Genomic DNA, 19,207 nt, shown 5'->3' with positions numbered 1-19,207 from the left:
TTAACGCGTGGTCTCATGGTCCCCGCAGGGGCCATCAGACGGTTAACGGCGTGGTCTCACGCAGTCTCCATGGTCCCCACAGGGCCATCAGACCGGTTGGGTCTCACATGGTCCCCACAGTCTCAGACCGGTTAATGTGGTCTCACATGGTCCCCACAGGCCATCAGACCGGTTAATGTGGTCTCACATGGTCCCCACAGGGCCATCAGACCGGTTAATGTGGTCTCACATGGTCTCACATGGTCCCCACAGGGCCATCAGACCGGTTAACGCGGTCTCACATGGTCCCCACAGGGCCATCAGACCGGTTAACGTGGTCTCACATGGTCCCCACAGGGCCATCAGACCGGTTAATGTGGTCTCACATGGTCCCCACAGGGCCATCAGACCGGTTAACGCGGTCTCATGGTCCCCACAGGGCCATCAGACCGGTTAACGGGTCTCACATGGTCCCCACAGGGCCATCAGACCGGTTAACGTGGTCTCACATGGTCTCACATGGTCCCCACAGGGCCATCAGACCGGTTAACGTGTCTCACATGGTCCCCACAGGGCCATCAGACCGGTTAATGTGGTCTCACATGGTCCCCACAGGGCCATCAGACCGGTTAACGTGGTCTCACATGGTCCCCACAGGGCCATCAGACCGGTGTGGTCTCACATGTCTCACATGGTCCCCACAGGGCCATCAGACCGGTTAATGTGGTCTCACATGGTCCTAACAGGGCCATCAGACCGGTTAATGTGGTCTCACATGGTCCCCTTACAGGGCCATCAGACCGGTTAACCAAGTTAACGTGGTCTCACATGGCCTTCATTAGGCCATCAGACCGGTTAACGCTGTCTCACATGGTCCCCACAGGGCCACTGTGACCGGTTAACGCGGTCTCACATGGTCCCCACAGGGCCATCAGACTGGTTAATGTGGTCTCACATGGTCCCCACAGGGCCATCAGACCGGTTAATGTGGTCTCACATGGTCCCCACAGGGCCATCAGATCGGTTAACTTGGTCTCTTGTGGTCGTTGCAGGCAGCGTGGTCAGTGGTGGAGCTGAAGAGGGAGCCTCATGATGCAGAGGTTGGCTGGGCTGGATGCCCTAACATCCGTGGGGTTAAGAGTCCAGCTGGACTGGCCTCTGTTTGGCTGGCCAGAGAGCTGGAGTAAGACTCCTTCATCTTCGCTTTCTGTCAGACCACAAGCTGCGGATGTGGTCCTTCAGGGTGAGACCTTCATAGACTTATACTATAGTCCAATACTCTCTTACCATATTATTATTAATATTGTTATTATTAATATTGTTATTATTAATATTGTTATAATAGTAATTATTATTAATATTGTTATGAGCCTCATTGGAGGAACCATAGAAACTAAAACAGATGAAACAATCCAGTGAGTCACATGTCTTCAGACAAACTGTTTGAACTTCAGAGTTGTGCAGCAATGAGTCCGTATGAAGACGTTGTTTATGTGTGATGATTCTCTGGATGAATCAAATACTTCCTCCTGCTGCAGTCTGTCATTTGAGTAGCTTACAAGTACCTCCAGATGTTCTCCAGGGCTTCTCCACTTCCAGTACATACAGGTAGTAGTGTACAGGATGAAGTACTACGTCAGTAAAAGTACTCGTTGTCCCCTCAGGAGCAGTCGTGTCTGCTGGAGGCGGACATGTTGGACTACATGCCGTCCTGCAGAGGCCTGAAGCGTCTGTCGGGTCAGGGCCACCGTCTGAGGCTGTCCTCGTCCCCCTCCGGACTCTGTCTGTGCGTCTACCTGGCCGTCCCTCAGAGAGGACAGTTCACCGTCCTGCAGCTGGCCGCCACCGACAACAGCCGCTACAGCCTCGACCACGTCTCCTCTCTGTTCACCACGCAGGTGAGCTGTGATGTCATTTCCTCTGTCGTCTCCAACGGGCCTCAGAACCTGAGAACTGGACTGAAGCAGTAGTGAACGTCTCCTTGTGTCCGTCAGAGTTTAGAACCACGTCCTGGGTCACTATGTGGACGCACACTACTGACCCCAGAGTCTGACTCTGAAGCTGTTTATAACTACACAAGTATAAGTAAGAATCAACTTTCATGGTCATATATATATATACATATATATTATTATCCAGCGTAAACGTACACATCGCCACGGCAACACCGTTTCACAAAAACCCAAAAGCTTCCCAATTTATCAAAGTTATCATCTTGACATTCTGCTGACCTGATCTGAGATGGATCTGTTGAAATAAATTGTAGTTTAAACAAGTTCAAAAGTTTCCTAAAGTCCTCAAACCTGTTTTGTAAAATAAAAAGTGCGGAACAAAATCCAACATGTCGGCGAGACCATTAAAGGGATCTGTTTCTGAAGGTGCATGAATCATGCCAACAGATGTCGTGGTCATCTGGATGTGTTTAGGGCTCGACCAATCACAGAAAGGAAGACACTAAACCCTCAGAAATACTGATCTCTGCAGGAACAATCCTCACACAGTGGTTTTCTTCTTTAAAGGGCCGGAGGACGTGGAGTACGTCTGTCTGTCATGTGATTTAATAAGTGATGTGTTTAAAAAGCTGTCTGTCAACAGGAGACTCTGGTGGACTTCTCTCTGACCCCCACAGACATCTGGGCCGTCTGGGTGGACGACTCCAACACCACTGTGGTCAAATACATCAACTTTGCCCAGTAAGTCACATGACTGATCTCCAGTAGGTCAATCTGAGCTGATGATTAGGACTTCAGACCCCTGTAATAAGTAAACCTGATCCAGTCCTAACTATAGACCTGATCCAGTCCTAACTATAGACCTGAACCAGTCCTAACTATAAACCTGAACCAGTCCTAACTATAGACCTGAACCAGTCCTAACTATAGACCTGAACCAGTCCTAACTATAGACCTGAACCAGTCCTAACTATAGACCTGATCCAGTCCCTAACTATAGACCTGAACCAGTCCTAACTATAGACCTGAACCAGTCCTAACTATAGACCTGATCCAGTCCTAACTATAGATCCAGTCCTAACTAAAACTATAGACCTGAACCAGTCCTAACTATAGACCTGAACCAGTCCTAACTATAGACCTGAACCAGTCCTAACTATAAACCTGAACCAGTCCTAACTATAGACCTGAACCAGTCCTAACTATAAACCTGAACCAGTCCTAACTATAGACCTGAACCAGTCCTAACTATAGACCTGAACCAGCACTAACTGTAAAAGTTATGAAAGATAAATCATTATTGTCATTAAACAGTTTATCTGTGGAAAGATGTAGTTGATTATTGTTATCTTCAGTGAGAATCTGCTGGTTTCGTGGTATGTCCATTTTGTATTTTATGTAGGTTAATGGATTATTCATCAGTCAGGAGAACATAGAATGTGGGGAAAAAAGAATTATTGTCATGTATTTTCTAAAGACTTTAGAATAATTACAGTGGGGCAAAAAAGTATTTAGTCAGCCACCAATTGTGCAAGTTCTCCCACTTAAAAAGATGAGAGACGCCTGTAATTTTCATCATAGGTACACTTCAACTATGAGAGACAGAATGGGGGGAAAGAATCCAGGAAATCACATTGTAGGATTTATAATGAATTAATTGGTAAATTCCTCGGTAAAATAAGTATTTGGTCACCTACAAACAAGCAAGAGTTCTGGCTCTCACAGACCTGTAACTTCTTCTTTAAGAGGCTCCTCTGTCCTCCACTCGTTACCTGTATTAATGGCACCTGTTTGAACTTGTTATCAGTGTAAAAGACACCTGTCCACAACCTCAAACAGTCACACTCCAAACTCCACTATGGCCAAGACCAAAGAGCTGTCAAAGGACACCAGAAACAAAATTGTAGACCTGCACCAGGCTGGGAAGACTGAATCTGCAATAGGTAAGCAGCTTGGTGTGAAGAAATCAACTGTGGGAGCAATTATTTTTAAAAACCCCCAAAAACTTCCAACACCCGACACATGTCATCTCTTAGACACAAGTTCTTCTAGGTCTGGTTCTCTTTCTTTATCCTCCATCACCGTTGACATGTTGAGAGCGGCATAGAATCAATCCCTCAATCATAGTTATGCTTGAACTTTAGCATCTTGAATGTTAAAATAAGTCTCTTGGTCTCGTGGTTTTCCTGCAGCACTTCGTTGACAGAGGCACCTCCTCCTTTGATATTGATTTTTGTGTGTTTTCAGTAACACAGCAGGTCAGTGGAACCAGGTGTTTGTTCAGCCTCCACCTGAAGAAGAAGTCCATATCGGAGTGGACCAGGACCCCAGAGTAAGACCAGTTGGACTGTGACCCCTGACCAGCTCATTGGGCACATAGAGAGTAATCAATACAATGATTTGATACAGCTGAATTTAGACCTGGAACAATTCATCTAGTGCATTGACAGAACATTTTTCAGCGACTAAATTGAGATGAAATTAGTTTTTCTTTCTTTTCTCATATTTAATTTCAAAATTAATATTTTTGTGTTAAGCGAAGATTGTATTCCTACTTTTTTAACGATTAAATGATAAATTGGCAACAAAGTTGGTGCTTTAGTTGGATGAATGATAACAGTACAGTTGGATGTGAGAAAAGTATGGACCCACAGTCAAACCAAATCATAATAGTTACTGTTTTCACCAGGAGACGACCTGTTTAACTCAATAAAACATTTAGGATACCATGATAGTATACTAATCCTCAGAGGAGAAATAAGTAAAAAAAATAAGTACATTATATAAAAAGAATACAAAAGAAAAAAGTAGAAACTATACAAAATAATTTCAAGTTAAAATGACACGGCATCAGTAAAACCACACACAGTTATCACCACGAGAGTTGTCAACATTCTCCACCAGGATTCATTCAGTTTCATATTCTTATTCTTATTCTGCATTTTCTTTTTCTTCTTTAAGAAGTTGAAAGTAATTAAACAAGCAAGAATTTTAATAAACAAGTAAAGGAAATATAATATAGTAGAAGATAATGATGCAATTTAAAAGGAAAAAATATCAAGAATAAAATAAGTTTTAAAATCCAATTTTAAATGAAGTCAAATTATTGAAATGAGGAAAACTAAAAAGTGTATCTTGTTGATGATGTGTGTTGTCACAGTGACTGAGTGGATTGTTTAACATTCATCATGTCTGGTTACTTACTCTATGTGTTGTGTGTTAACAGGAGACCTACCTGGATGTTCTCTTCTCTCCTCTACACTTCACAGCTTCAGCCATAGTTAAAGCTCTACAGGTGAGAAACTACCTTCTGTAGTTAAAGCTCTCCTAGTTAAAGCTCAGGTCCTAGTTAAAGCTCTACAGGTCCTAGTTGTGCTGATATAGTTCAGTCCTTGTTTTAGTGAAAGACGCTGCACAGACATTGAAGTTCATCCAGTTAAGACGACCTCAGTCTTAGAGTTCTTAGTTTATTGATGACGAGTGTTTTGTGTGTTTCAGATCTATCGCAGAGGCTCAGAGAGGATCATTGATCCGTCCTGGGACAGTCTGAAGAAAGAGGTGACGGTGGCTGTGGAGAGTGAGGTACTGTACTGTTTATAACTGTAAACATATACATATTTATATTTGTATGTTTATATATGTGTATGTATGTATTTGTCTCTCTCTCTCTCTCTCTCTCGTGTGTGTGTGTGTGTGTGTGTGTGTGTGTGTGTGTGTGTGTGTGTGTGTGTGTGTGTGTGTGTGTGTGTGTGTGTGTGTGTGTGTGTGTGTGTGTGTGTGTGTGTGTGTGTGTGTGTGTGTGTGTGAGGTCCAATAAAATGTAGCAAGTTTAGTTTGATGTGTTCATTAGTTTATGTTGGCTTATTAGAGGCAGCTTCTGACAATATTGTTTACACTTTATTTATTTAATATATATATAGATATATGACACACATGTACGTTTGAAATGGAAAACTAATTTAAACATGGCCTGTCTTTCTTCTTCCTGTCTCTCCTCCTCCTGCAGCTGCAGGGCAGTGTGACAGAGTTTGAGTTCTCTCAGGAGGAGTACCGTCAGCTGCAGGTGGAGTTCTGGTCCAAGTTCTACGCCTGCTGTCTTCAGTACCAGGAGGTCCAGTCTCTTCCTCTGGGACTCACTGTGAGCCAGAACACGGGGCTTGTTCTTCTGCTGAAGAAGGTGATCCACGTTATTGAGCCTATTGATCAGGGGGATCTGGGTCTATGGATCAGGGGGATCTGGGTCTGCCTCTGACCTTCTGGTTGTGTTTCAGGGTTTTGTGTCGTTCCTCCTGCCCTGTTTCGCTGTGGATCATCTCTACTTGTCTTATGATGAGTACCTGTTCTCAGAGGAGGAGACGCCCATCACTGACGGTATGTTTGATCATATTCATCACTCTGTAGTGATCAATATCTTCTGTGTGTGTGTGTGTGTTTGTGTTTGTTTTGACGTGATCTCCATGTGGACCCCCTCAGACCAGGACCTTGGTCGGGACCTGCTGCAGCTGGTTCAGTGTCTGCGTCTGGTGAGCGATGCGGTTTCTGGAGAGATGGCCTATGAGATGGAGAAGGCTCTGGAGCACCTTCAGTCTCCTGAGAGAGCAGCAGAACTCATCCTGGAGGACATGCTGTCCAATGACAAGTCAGTGCTCCCAATACACGATCAATACAGTATTCAATAAGATCACTACGGTAATCAATAATACAATACGGTAATCAATAGATCAATACGGAGATCAATACGGTAAACAATAAGATCAATACATAAATCAATAATACGATAGAGTAATCAATACAATAGAGTAATCAATAAAACAATATAGTAATCAATAAAACAATATAGTAATCAATAAAACAATATAGTAATCAATAAGATCAATACAGTAATCAATGAGATCAATACAGTAATCAATAATACAATAGAGTAATCAATAAGATCAATGGAGTAATCAATAATACAATACCGTAATCAATAATACAATACCGTAATCAATAAGGTCTCAGGAGGTGTTCTTTAAAGATGCCGTTGTTTCTGCAGTGACAACGTGATCGAGGACGTCCAGAACAAACTGCAGGACATCAGGAACCCGACGGCCGCAATGATGGTTCTGTTGAGGGAGATGGACCTGGAGACGGACTCAGACGTGGGGGAAGGACCCCTCAGACCTGGTGGGACACCTTACATCCACACCCCAGAAGTCCTCAGACTCTGATTCAGATGTTTAGACTCATGTGGACTCTGGTTCAGATGTTTAGACTCATGTGGACTCTGGTTCAGATGTTTAGACTCATGTTTAGATGTTTAGACTCATGTGGACTCTGGTTCAGATGTTTAGACTCATGTGGACTCTGGTTCAGATGTTTAGACCCATGGTTCAGATGTTTACTCATGTGGACTCTGGTTCAGATGTTTAGACTCATGTGGACTCTGGTTCAGATGTTTAGACTCATGTGGACTCTGGTTCAGATGTTTAGACTCATGTGGACTCCTGGTTCAGATGTTTAGACCCATGTGGACTCCTGGTTCAGATGTTTAGACCCATGTGGACTCTGGTTCAGATGTTTAGACTCATGTGGACTCCTGGTTCAGATGTTTAGACTCATGTGGACTCCTGGTTCAGATGTTTAGACTCATGTGGACTCCTGGTTCAGATGTTTAGACTCATGTGGACTCCTGGTTCAGATGTTTAGACTCATGTGGACTCCCGGTTCAGATGTTTAGACTCATGTGGACTCTGGTGGGCCTCCTGATGTGAGTTGTCCCTGCTCTCTGTCTTGCAGGTCTGAACCTGAGGCTCAGCCTGTCTCAGCTGTTGGGCAGCAGCTCAGCGGTCTCTGTGGTCTGTCAGGCAGTCTGTCACATGACCATGACCAGGACCCTGTTCTGTAGAGACCTGCTGATCCTGCAGAAGCTCTACCTGCGCTTTGGAGACAACGTACGCGTGCGCACACACACACACACACACACACACACACACACACACACACACACACACACACACACACACACACACACACACACTGTCTGTCCGTCCCTCACACACTGTCTGTCTCACTGTCCGTCTGTCTGTCCGTCCCTCACACACTGTCTGTCTCTCCCTCCCTCACACTGTCTGTCTCTCCTCCCTCACACTGTCTGTCTCTCCCTCCCTCACACACTGTCTGTCTATCCCTCCCTCACACTGTCTGTCTCTCCCTCCTGTCTGTCTGTCTCCCTCCCTCACACTGTCTGTCTCTCCCTCCCTCACACTGTCTGTCTGTCTCTCCCTCCCTCACACTGTCTGTCTGTCTCTCCCTCCCTCACACTGTCTGTCCTCTCCCTCCCTCACACTGTCTGTCTCTCCCTCCCTCACACTGTCTCTCCCCTCCCTCACACTGTCTGTCTCTCCCTCCCACACTGTCTGTCTCTCCCTCCCTCACACTGTCTGTCTCTCCCTCCCTCACTGTCTGTCTCTCCCTCCCTCACACTGTCTGTCTCTCCCTCCCCCTCCCTCACACTGTCTGTCTGTCTGTCTCTCCTCCCTCACACTGTCTGTCTCTCCCTCCTCACACTCTGTCTCACACTGTCTGTCCCTCCCTCACACTGTCTGTCTCTCCCTCCCTCACACTGTCTGTCTCTCCCTCCCTCACACTGTCTGTCTCTCCCTCCCACACTGTCTGTCTCTCCCTCCCTCACACTGTCTGTCTGTCTCTCCCTCCCTCACACTGTCTGTCTGTCTCTCCCTCCCTCACACTGTCTGTCTCTCCCTCCACTGTCTGTCTCTCCCTCACACTGTCTGTCTGTCCCTCTCACACTGTCTGTCCTCCCTCCCCCTCCCACACTGTCTGTCTGTCTCCCTCCCTCACACTGTCTGTCTCTCCCTCCCTCACACTGTCCTCTCTCCCTCCCTCACACTGTCTGTCTGTCTCCCTCCCACACTGTCTGTCTGTCTCTCCCTCCCTCACACTGTCTGTCTCTCCCTCCCTCACACTGTCTGTCTCTCCCTCCCTCACACTGTCTGTCTCTCCCTCCCTCACACTGTCTGTCTCTCTCTCCCTCCCTCCTCACTGTCTGTCTGTCTCCTCCCTCCCTCCCACTGTCTGTCTCTCCCTCTCCTCACACTGTCTGTCCCTCACTCCCTCCTCACTGTCTGTCTCTCCCTCCCTCACACTGTCTGTCTCTCCCTCCCTCACACTGTCTGTCTCTCCCTCCCTCACACTGTCTGTCTCTCCCTCCCTCACACTGTCTGTCTCTCCCTCCCTCTGTCTGTCTGTCTCTCCCTCACACACTGTCTGTCTGTCTCTCCTCCCTCACACTGTCTGTCTCTCCCTCACACTGTCTGTCTCTCCCTCACACTGTCTGTCTCTCCCTCCCTCACACACTGTCTGTCTCTCTCCCTCTGTCTGTCTCTCCCTCACACTGTCTGTCTCTCCCTCCCTCACACACTGTCTGTCTGTCTCTCCCTCCCTCACACTGTCTGTCTCTCCCTCACACTGTCTGTCTCTCCCTCCACACTGTCTGTCTCTCCCTCACACTGTCTGTCTCTCCCTCCCTCACACTGTCTGTCTGTCTGTCTCTCCCTCCCACTGTCTGTCTCTCCCTCCCTCACACTGTCTGTCTCTCCCTCCCTCACACTGTCTGTCTCTCCCTCCCCCTCACACTGTCTGTCCCTCCCTCCCTCACACTGTCTGTCCTCCCTCCCTCACACTGTCTGTCCCTCCCTCACACACTGTCTGTCACTCTGTGTGAGGGAGGTGAAGGTGTGTGTTCATAATGAAGCGTAGTCGTGTGGACATTAATCCGTTTATTCCTTTGATTCTCTTTGTTGTTCTTTTTTAATTTAAAGGTAAGATGAGCACATATTCTACTGACGACCGGTCAGTCTGATCTGATCCTCGGTCTGATTCCAACGTGCGTCTGTGTGTCTGTGTCTCAGGTGTTTCTTGGGGGGGGGGCAGATGCTGCAGCTCCAGCAGGACCTGATCCCTCGGAGCTCCAACCTCCTCTCCTCCTATTACCTCCTCAAACGCATCAGTCAGAGCATGGCCTCCTCTGTCCCCATCGACATCATGTGAGTACACACACGTACACCAGCATGTGTCGGGGGGGGCCGTAGGTCGGCCCCTTCTCAGTCTATTAGTCCACCAACCGGTCACTTTGGTCTCAACTTCAGTTCTTCAGTCCGTTCTCATGCTGGATGACTGTTTGTGGTAAAACTAGAGTTAAATGTTCTTTAGTAAGAAACTCACTTTTACAGAACTGTTTAAATCAGTCAACAAAGCGTATTTAACGTGTAGTCGTAGACAATATGACACACACACACAGACAGATGTAGAAAGTGTTGTGACCTCTGACCTCTGACCCCTGCAGAGACGCTAACCTACAGCACCTCACAGTGTTGGAGCTGTCGGACACGCCGGCCTTCTCCACCAACAGATCAGGTCAGAGACACTGACCTCAGATCAGTTTCATCAGCTCTGAGTTCACTAACTTCTGATGGTCAGGTCGTTTTAATTACAGGTCGTTTTAATTATCATGGCAGGTACTATTCCTACCTCATATAGACACTTAACAGCATGTCTGGTACAATCATTAGTACCAGGGTGTCTGTATGAGGTAGTGATAGTACCACACATGATGTTAAGTGTCTATATGAGGTAGTGATAGCACCAGACATGATGTTCAGTGTGTATATGAGGTATAAAAGTACCAGACATGATGTTCAATAACAGTACCAGACATGATGTTCAGTGTCTATATGAGGTAATAACAGTACCAGACATGATGTTCAGGGCTAGTATGAGGTAATAACAGTTCCTGACATGATGTTCAGTGTCTATATGAGGTAATAAAAGTACCAGACATGATGTTCAGGGCTAGTATGAGGTAATAACAGTTCCTGACATGATGTTCAGTGTGTATATGAGGTAATAACAGTACCAGACATGATGTTCAGGGCTAGTATGAGGTAATAACAGTGCCCTTCTCCCAGCAGTGATGAGTCCTCAGACGGTGGTGGAGCTCTTCTATCAGACTGGAGCCAGGAAGCTGATCATGTCTCAGATCTACTCCCAGCAGCAGGGTAACTCTCAGCTCCACTGGAGTCACATGATCTCCAACGTGGTCGTCCTGCTGGCTCAGTTGCTGTATCCTTTGTTTGATCCTTTGTTTGATCCTTTGTTTGATCCTTTGTCCACCTGAGGACACATCAGAACTGTTATGTTGGTCATTTAGTCATTCTTGTGACTTCTGCAGTGGTTTGTTGTTGAATCTTAACTTGTGTCTCCCAGTTGGCCCAGTAACCCTGGTTTCCAGTTCCCAGAGTGTCTGATGGCCAACTGTCAATACACACAGCTGCAGGTGGGTTTGACTGAGTTCATCCTCTTCATCATGGCTGACTCTTCTTCATCCTCGTCTCTTCATTGCAGTCTGAACTCTAGTACATTTAACAACATTTATGTTTGAACGTTACTAAATCTGTCTATTGATCACCAAGTGATCGGTACACACACACACACACACACACACACACACACACACACACACACACACACACAAACCGACATCAGCCTGGTACAGCTCTGTATTCTGTTATTTATGTTAATGTTACGTTTCTCGTGTGTGTGTGTGTGTGTGTGTGTGTGTGTAGTGAGTAGGAGTGTGCGTCTGATTGGCCCCTGGTGTCAGGTGAACATCGGCTCCTGTCGCTTCATGCTGGGTCAGTGTTACCTGGCCAACGGGGAGGGACAGAAGGTGAGTCACAACAACTACACCTGTAGATTAAAGTGGGCCGACTGGAACCAGAACCTGGTGAAGCTGGTTTGTGGCTCCTTCCACTGACCTTTGACCCCTTAACCCCTGCTGTGGTCGTTGTTGCTCTTCAGGCTCTGCAGTGTTTCCAAGAGGCAGCGACGGAGGTGGAGAAGGAGGAGTTCCTGATGAAGCTGACGGGCACCGAGGAGGAGGAGGCTGCCTCCACCCCCAGATTACAGTACTACAACAAGGTACACATCGTTTGTGTGTGTTTACGTGTGTATATATATATGTGTGTATGTATATATGTGTATATATATATATATATATATACACACACACACACACACTATAAACTAAGAAATGATAAATCGGGTATCTTGTTTCACTCGGTGCCGTTTCAGCTGATTGTTGATGTTTGTGTGTTCAGGTGCTGCGTCTGTTGGAGGATGTGGGTCTACCTGAGCTGGTCATCCAGTTGGCCTCTCTGGCCATAACGGAGGCAGTCAGCGACGTCAACAGTCAGGTGACATTAAGCAGAACTGTGAACTATATCTTAAAAAAACATCTGTTTATATTCTAGCTTTTTAAATATACAAAATGGTGTCCCACAAGGGTCCATAACAGGTCCTCTTTTATTTAACATTCATATTAATAATCTCTGTCCATTAATACAATGTTTATGCAAATGACAGCATTAGGAACTGCAATCTGCTTTAGGTGTTGTTCAGGTGAATCTTCATGACACTTGAATTAAATGACCTTGAAACCTTGATCTGTTTGACGTCAAAGAAGACGGATGAGGATGTTTCAGATTGTTACTGTTAATAAGAAGGTGATTGGACGAGTCTTAAAAGGTTAAATACCTGAAGACAATCTGTGTTATGGAGTGTAAAGGCTCAGGTTAGGTTTCTACCTGAGAAACAAATGGGGATGTTTCATACATACAGACCAGTTTATCATTTAGCACACAGCTAGACAGACGGGTAACATTAAGCAGACAGACAGGTAATGACAGTGTGTCTGTCTTCAGGCGGCTCTGTGGACTCGGATCTTCAAACATCACCTGGATCTGGGACACAACAGTGAAGCTTATGAAGCGCTCACACAGAACCCAGACAGCAGCATGTATGTACTACTACGCGTGCGTGCGTGCGTGCGTGCGTGTGTTGGAAATTGCACCTGAAGACCTAAACATGAAGAGCTTTTCAGAGCCAACATTAATAAAACAAACGTCCCTTTTTATAAAACACTTCTCAGGCAGCTGGATTGTCTCCGTCAGCTGGTGGTGGTTCTTTGTGAACGTTCTCAACTCCAGGATTTAGTCCAGTTCTCCTACGTCAACCTTCATGATGAGGTAAAGTCCTCACCTGACCTCTGACCTCTTTAATGATATAAATAAATCAATAGTTTGATTCACGTGTTCAACTGAAATAAAAAATAAAATCAACTCTCTGTTGAACCGTTGACTGTTGAACCGTTGACTGTTGAACTGTTGAACCGTTGACTGTTGAACCGTTGACTGTGGAACCGTTGACTCGTTAGCTGTTGAACCGTTGACTGTTGAACCGTTGACTCGTTAGCTGTTGAACCGTTGACTGTTGAACCGCTGACTCGTTAGCTGTTGAACCGCTGACTCGTTAGCTGTTGAACCGCTGAACCGCTGACTGTTGAACCGCTGACTGTTGAACCGCTGACTGTTGACTGTTGAACCGTTGACTGTTGAACCGCTGACTGTTGAACCGTTGACTGTTGAACCGTTGACTGTTGAACCGCTGACTGGTGAACCGCTGACTGTTGAACCGCTGACTGTTGAACCGCTGACTCGTTAGCTGTTGAACCGTTGACTGTTGAACCGCTGACTGTTGACTGTTGAACCGCTGACTGTTGAACCGCTGACTGTTGAACCGCTGACTTGTTAGCTGTTGAACCGCTGACTGTTGAACCGCTGACTCGTTAGCTGTTGAACCGCTGAACCGCTGACTGTTGAACCGCTGACTGTTGAACCGCTGACTGTTGAACCGCTGACTGTTGAACCGCTGACTGTTGAACCGCTTGACTGTTGACTGTTGAACCGCTGACTGTTGAACCGCTGACTGTTGAACCGCTGACTGTTGAACCGCTGACTGTTGAACCGCTGACTCGTTAGCTGTTGAACTGTTGAACCGCTGACTGTTGAACCGTTGACTGTTGACTGTTGAATCGCTGACTGTTGAACCGCTGACTGTTGAACCGTTGACTGTTGAACCGTTGACTGGTGAACCGTTGACTGGTGAACCGTTGACTGGTGAACCGTTGACTGGTGAATCGTTAACAGGTGAATCGTTAACAGGTGGTCAGCATCATAGAGTCCCGGGCCAGAGGTTTGGATCTGCTGGCTCATAATTACTACGAGCTTCTTTACGCGTTCCACATCAACAGACACAACTACAGGAAAGGTGAAACTGAAACCAAACATTTATACATCTTTAACTTTCATAATGTTGAAATCTATTTCATCATAACAATGTATTAACAGACTTGTTGAATAACTGTGTGTGTGTGTGTGTGTGTGTGTGGTGCGTAGCGGGGACCGTGATGTTTGAGTTCGGGATGCGTCTCGGTCGAGAGGTCCGGACGCTCCTCGGCCTTCAGAAGCAGGTGAACTGTTACCTGGCTGCTCTCAACTGTCTACGTCTCATCAGACCAGAGTACGCATGGATCGTCCAGCCGGCCCCCGGAGCTGTGGTATATATCGTTTCTGATATCGACTCTACTGTCGACTCTACTGTCGTCTCTACTGTCGTCTCTTTAGTCGTCTCTTTTGTCGTCTCTATTGTCGTCTCTACTGTCGTCTCTACTGTCGTCTCTATTGTCGTCTCTTTTGTCGTCTCTATTGTCGTCTCTACTGTCGTCTCTACTGTCGTCTCTACTGTCGTCTCTTTTGTCTTCTCTTGTCGTCTCTATTGTCGTCTCTATTGTCGTCTCTACTGTCGTCTCTATTGTCTCTTTTGTCGTCTCTTTTGTCTTCTCTTTTGTCGTCTATTTTGTCGTCTCTATTGTCGTCTCTACTGTCGTCTCTACTGTCGTCTCTATTGTCTCTTTTGTCGTCTATTTTGTCTTCTCTTTTGTCGTCTCTATTGTCGTCTCTACTGTCGTCTCTTTAGTCTCTATTGTCGTCTACTGTCGTCTCTATTGTCTCTTTTGTCTTCTATTTTGTCGTCTCTATTGTCGTCTCTACTGTCGTCTCTACTGTCGTCTCTACTGTCGTCTCTATTGTCTCTTTTGTCGTCTATTTTGTCTTCTCTTTTGTCGTCTCTATTGTCGTCCCGAACTGATAAGAGTTCTGCTGGAGAACCGATAAGAGAACCCACGTTACCATGCTTGTGTTTGTGTTTCAGTACGAACGTCCAGGAGCTTCTCCAAAGAGGAACTCTGACGGAGACTTTTCTTCTGAACCAGGTGACGTCAGCCGTCTCTCACAAACCTTTATAGACAAACATCAGTGTGGACAGACTCATTAACACAATGAGTCATTAACACAATGAGTCATTAACATAATGAGTAATATGAGTAATTGACACAATGAGTCATTAACATAATGAGTCATTCATCAGAACCTTTGTTTCCTCCTGAAGTCAAACGTCAGGTCGACATTCTGGAGCTCAAGGACCTGGAGAAAGAGTACATCCTGTCCCGCAGCCGCCTCACCCTCGCCCAGCACCACCCGCCGTCTGCTGCCATCGCTGGTATGCCAGAGCACCTTCTGCACCTTTAACAACTTATATATATATAGATAGATATACATCTCTATACAGTTCCAGTCAAAAGTTTGGACACACCTTCTCATTCAATGGTTTTTCTTTATTTTCTACATTGTAGATTAATATTGAAAACATCCAAACTATGAAGGAACACATATGGAATGATGTGGTAAACAAACAAATGCTCAACAAACCAGAATATGTTTTATATTTTAGACTCTTCAAAGTAGTTGAATGAGAAGGTGTGTCCAAACTTTTGACTGGTACTGTATATATTTATATATATTTATATATGAATGATGTTTAATTATCAAACCTCCTGTCTGGTTTCAGGAGGGGCCTCCTCCGAGGAGACGGTGGCCCTGTTGGTCCAAACTGGACTCTTTGACTCGGCTCTGTCCGTCTGTCAAACCTTCAAACTGAACCTGACTTCAGTCTTCGAGGGTCTGACCTTCAAGTGGGTTTCTACTTTGTGACATCATCCCTTATTTACCACTGCAGCCCCCCAATCAGTGTATGAATGCATGAATGATGACATGTAGCGTAAAGGAGCTTTGAATGGTACAAAGGCTAGAAAAGAGATAAACAGTCCATTTCATGTTAAATATGTAATGTAGTTTAATCATTACATATTTAACATTTAAGGTTTAAATATTTAAAATCTAACGTTTAAATATTAAATATGTAATTTGACTGAGGTAAAATTAGAGACCGTTTGTTCTGTGTTAACGGGGCGCTTAGCAGCAATCTAACAGCACCATAGATTACATTTAAATAACGACAGAAACACTAATTATCCTCTAATCAAACATTCATGACGGACCTCAAGGGCGCTACCCTTTATTTGTTTTTATTTGCACAATTGAAAATATAAACGCGTAACATAGTGTACACAGACGTAATGCTACAAGTCCTTCTGAATGCAACAACCACAGATTAAAAATACAAACAATAATACACATAATACATATAATACATATTGTAGCGGCATTCTTCTCTCTGTCTGGTGATCCACATTACCACTACTGTAACAGTCTGCGTATTTGCAATGAGCTTGACGCGAAATGATTCTTCAGAGGCAGTAACTCGGTCAAAAACCTGTCTTGCTCTGCAGACTGATTAACCTCATAGCTCCTGGCTATGACGTGGTCAGTAGCGTAACTAAAGGAGCATTTCAACATTTTTCGTTACTATATAACTGAACACATCTTATGAAGTCTAATATGGCTCTTACACACATAATACAATATATAATAAGGAAAGTAATTACAAAACAGGGTAAGATTGTCTTTTAAGCATCTTTTGAAACTTTTTATAGATGAACATCCCATAATTTGGTTCCCCTAAATGTTATCGAACACTGACCTCTACAGTAAATCTTTAGGAGGATGAAGATCTGAAGATGACGAGTTGCTTTAAAGAAGGTTTCCTTCACCTAAAAGAATCTCTAAACATTCTGAGACATGAAGAAGAAATGTGATGTTTGTTTGTTTGTGCTCAGGTGCATTAAGCTTCAGTTCGGGGGAGGAGTCTCAGAACGAGGCCTGGAGCTGGTTGGCTGTGAACCAGCTGTCTTCTGTCGTCAACACCAAAGAGTCCAGGTTTGGTTTCTGTTTCACATCTGAAGACTGAGACTTCAGAGGAACCAGCTTTACTCTCATGTGTTTTTTGTTTCTTCTTCTGTGGTCAGTGCGACAGACGAGGCGTGGCAGCTGCTGTCCTCTTACCTGGACAGGTATCCCTCTGCTAACGGACAGCACCACCGCTGTGTCATCAACAAGCTGCTGTCCCACGGCGTCCCTCTGCCTGATTGGCTGGTCAAGTCCTACAAGGTGAGGCTTCAGCCAATAGGGAGACTTTCCTACAGGAAGTGGACGCTGCGACATTCTGGTTATTTTCCCATGATGCAGCTGTGTCTTACAGGAAGTGGACGCTGCGTCATTCTGGTTATTTTCGGGTTATTTTCCCATGATGCAGCTGTGTTTCTTACAGGAAGTGGACGCTGCGTCTCTGCTGCGTCTCTACCTGAACTTTGACCTCCTGGACGCTGCCGCCGAGCTGGTGTTGGAGTACGTGGACGCTCTGCTCGGGAGAGGACACCAGTACTTTGGAATAGAGGTAGAAATACTTTAGCTAGTACTGATGAATCAGTAAAAACTTGTAAAAAGCTGTCAGAGGAACTCATCTGTGTCTGGAACGTTTCAGAGGCCGCTGTCGGCGACGTCGTCCTCCGTCTGGCTGCCGTACACGTCCATCGATCAGCTGCTGCACACTCTGAACGAGACGCAGACCAACAGCAGCGTGAGTCATCGCCACTTCCTGTTGACGTTTGTTTGTTTGTTGGTGACCTTCTCAGTAAACAGATCCGTTCCTTCTGGTTTCAGATTTATAATAAAGTTCGAGACAAACTGGACGATTATCACAAACTGGTGGAGCAGACGACCAAACGGAGACTCGTCACTCGATGACTGCGACCAATCAGAGACTCTCAGCTGTAACAGGAAGCCTGATGTAAATAGTCAGATCAGCTGTTTGTTTAGTTTTTTATAATCAGTCTCTTTTGTACTTGTCATGTTTTTCCTTAATGAAATTAAAGTTTTCTTGCTTTTCATATCGTCTGTCATTAATTATTAACATCAACTGATTTCTGGATAAGAGTTGAAACGTGAAACTTCTGCTTAATGTTTGGAGAAAGCTGCAGGTCACACACACACACTGACCGGTGTGTGTGTGCGCGCTTTAGATTCACAGCCTTCTCTTAGTTCCATTCAATGTGGTTTTAATAGCATGAAAGTTAAAAGGTTATATTGATAATATATCTAATTATCCTCGTCTCTTTTTTCAAAATGTTTATAATGAGCTCATTAAACTGACGGTTCGTTTATGACACACTGTACTCATAGTACAGTATGTTATAAAGTCATAAAACTTGAATACATAAGCTCAATAAACGGTATCATTCGCAGTAACAGTCAGTATGCTTTTAGAGCCTGTTTAAAGGCTAAAGCCCGGCCTAGCATACATCAAAATAAATCAATTCAACAGTTTCATAGAGGATACTACTGACAGTACAACGCAGTTACAGTGTGCATTGTATATTTCTTCGTCAGTACTATGTAGTTTGGAATGCAGCCTCTGTGTTATTGTGGTTATATGAATGGAATTCATGGTCCTGTTGAACAGCTTTGTGCTTTCTGTAAAAATGTTCTTGAGAAACAGTAAAGCCGAATATTTTGTTATATAAAAACAAATGTAGACTTTTGGACCTCACAGCGCTCTGGAGTCTGAAACAATCCTACAGACGCCCCGGGAATCTATTTCTACTATGAGAACATTGTTTATAGAACATCAACTAATAGAAGTGTTGCCAGACCTTTATCTGACAAATACAGAATCACATTGAAGAGACATGGAGGAAACAACTCAGTGGAGAATGTGAAGGTTACTCATGAAGCTTCGAGCTGTGAATCTAGAATGTTAATCGAGAATGTGAATCTAGAATGTGAAGGTTACTCATGAAGCTTCGAGATGTGAATCTAGAATGTTAATCGTGAATGTGAATCTAGAATGTGAAGGTTACTCATGAAGCTTCGAGCTGTGAATCTAGAATGTTAATCGAGAACGTGAAGGTTACTCATGAAGCTTCGAGATGTGAATCTAGAATGTTAATCGAGAACGTGAATGTGAATCTAGAATGTGAAGGTTACTCATGAAGCTTCGAGATGTGAATCTAGAATGTTAATCGTGAATGTGAATCTAGAATGTGAAGGTTACTCATGAAGCTTCGAGATGTGAATCTAGAA

At 44.9% G+C, this 19,207-nt stretch overlaps 1 protein-coding gene across 1 annotated transcript; it reads left to right on the top strand.

Annotated features, from left to right (window-relative positions):
• Window positions 1-1,031: 1,031 nt before the first annotated feature.
• Window positions 1,032-18,015, top strand: LOC129116782 (nuclear pore complex protein Nup160-like; the record flags this gene model as incomplete). Its single annotated transcript, XM_054627495.1, is given in 32 exon segments — window positions 1,032-1,188; window positions 1,191-1,222; window positions 1,644-1,877; window positions 2,575-2,672; window positions 4,179-4,263; window positions 5,158-5,226; window positions 5,430-5,513; window positions 5,938-6,108; window positions 6,203-6,302; window positions 6,405-6,570; window positions 6,967-7,097; window positions 7,710-7,872; window positions 9,845-9,979; window positions 10,279-10,349; window positions 10,904-11,054; window positions 11,199-11,282; window positions 11,565-11,661; window positions 11,793-11,912; window positions 12,092-12,187; window positions 12,695-12,789; window positions 12,922-13,018; window positions 13,994-14,099; window positions 14,228-14,388; window positions 15,042-15,102; window positions 15,279-15,389; window positions 15,738-15,861; window positions 16,906-16,929; window positions 16,931-17,005; window positions 17,095-17,236; window positions 17,397-17,522; window positions 17,610-17,705; window positions 17,789-18,015. Coding segments are annotated over 32 exon segments (3,546 nt in total), but the record flags the coding sequence as incomplete, so codon positions are not given.
• Window positions 18,016-19,207: the final 1,192 nt, after the last annotated feature.

This window comes from Anoplopoma fimbria, unplaced genomic scaffold (genome assembly GCF_027596085.1).
Source record: "Anoplopoma fimbria isolate UVic2021 breed Golden Eagle Sablefish unplaced genomic scaffold, Afim_UVic_2022 Un_contig_8996_pilon_pilon, whole genome shotgun sequence".
Taxonomy (NCBI): Eukaryota; Metazoa; Chordata; class Actinopteri; order Perciformes; family Anoplopomatidae; genus Anoplopoma; species Anoplopoma fimbria.
Note: the sequence above shows the minus strand (reverse complement) of the source record. Positions and strands in the feature narration are given on the sequence as shown.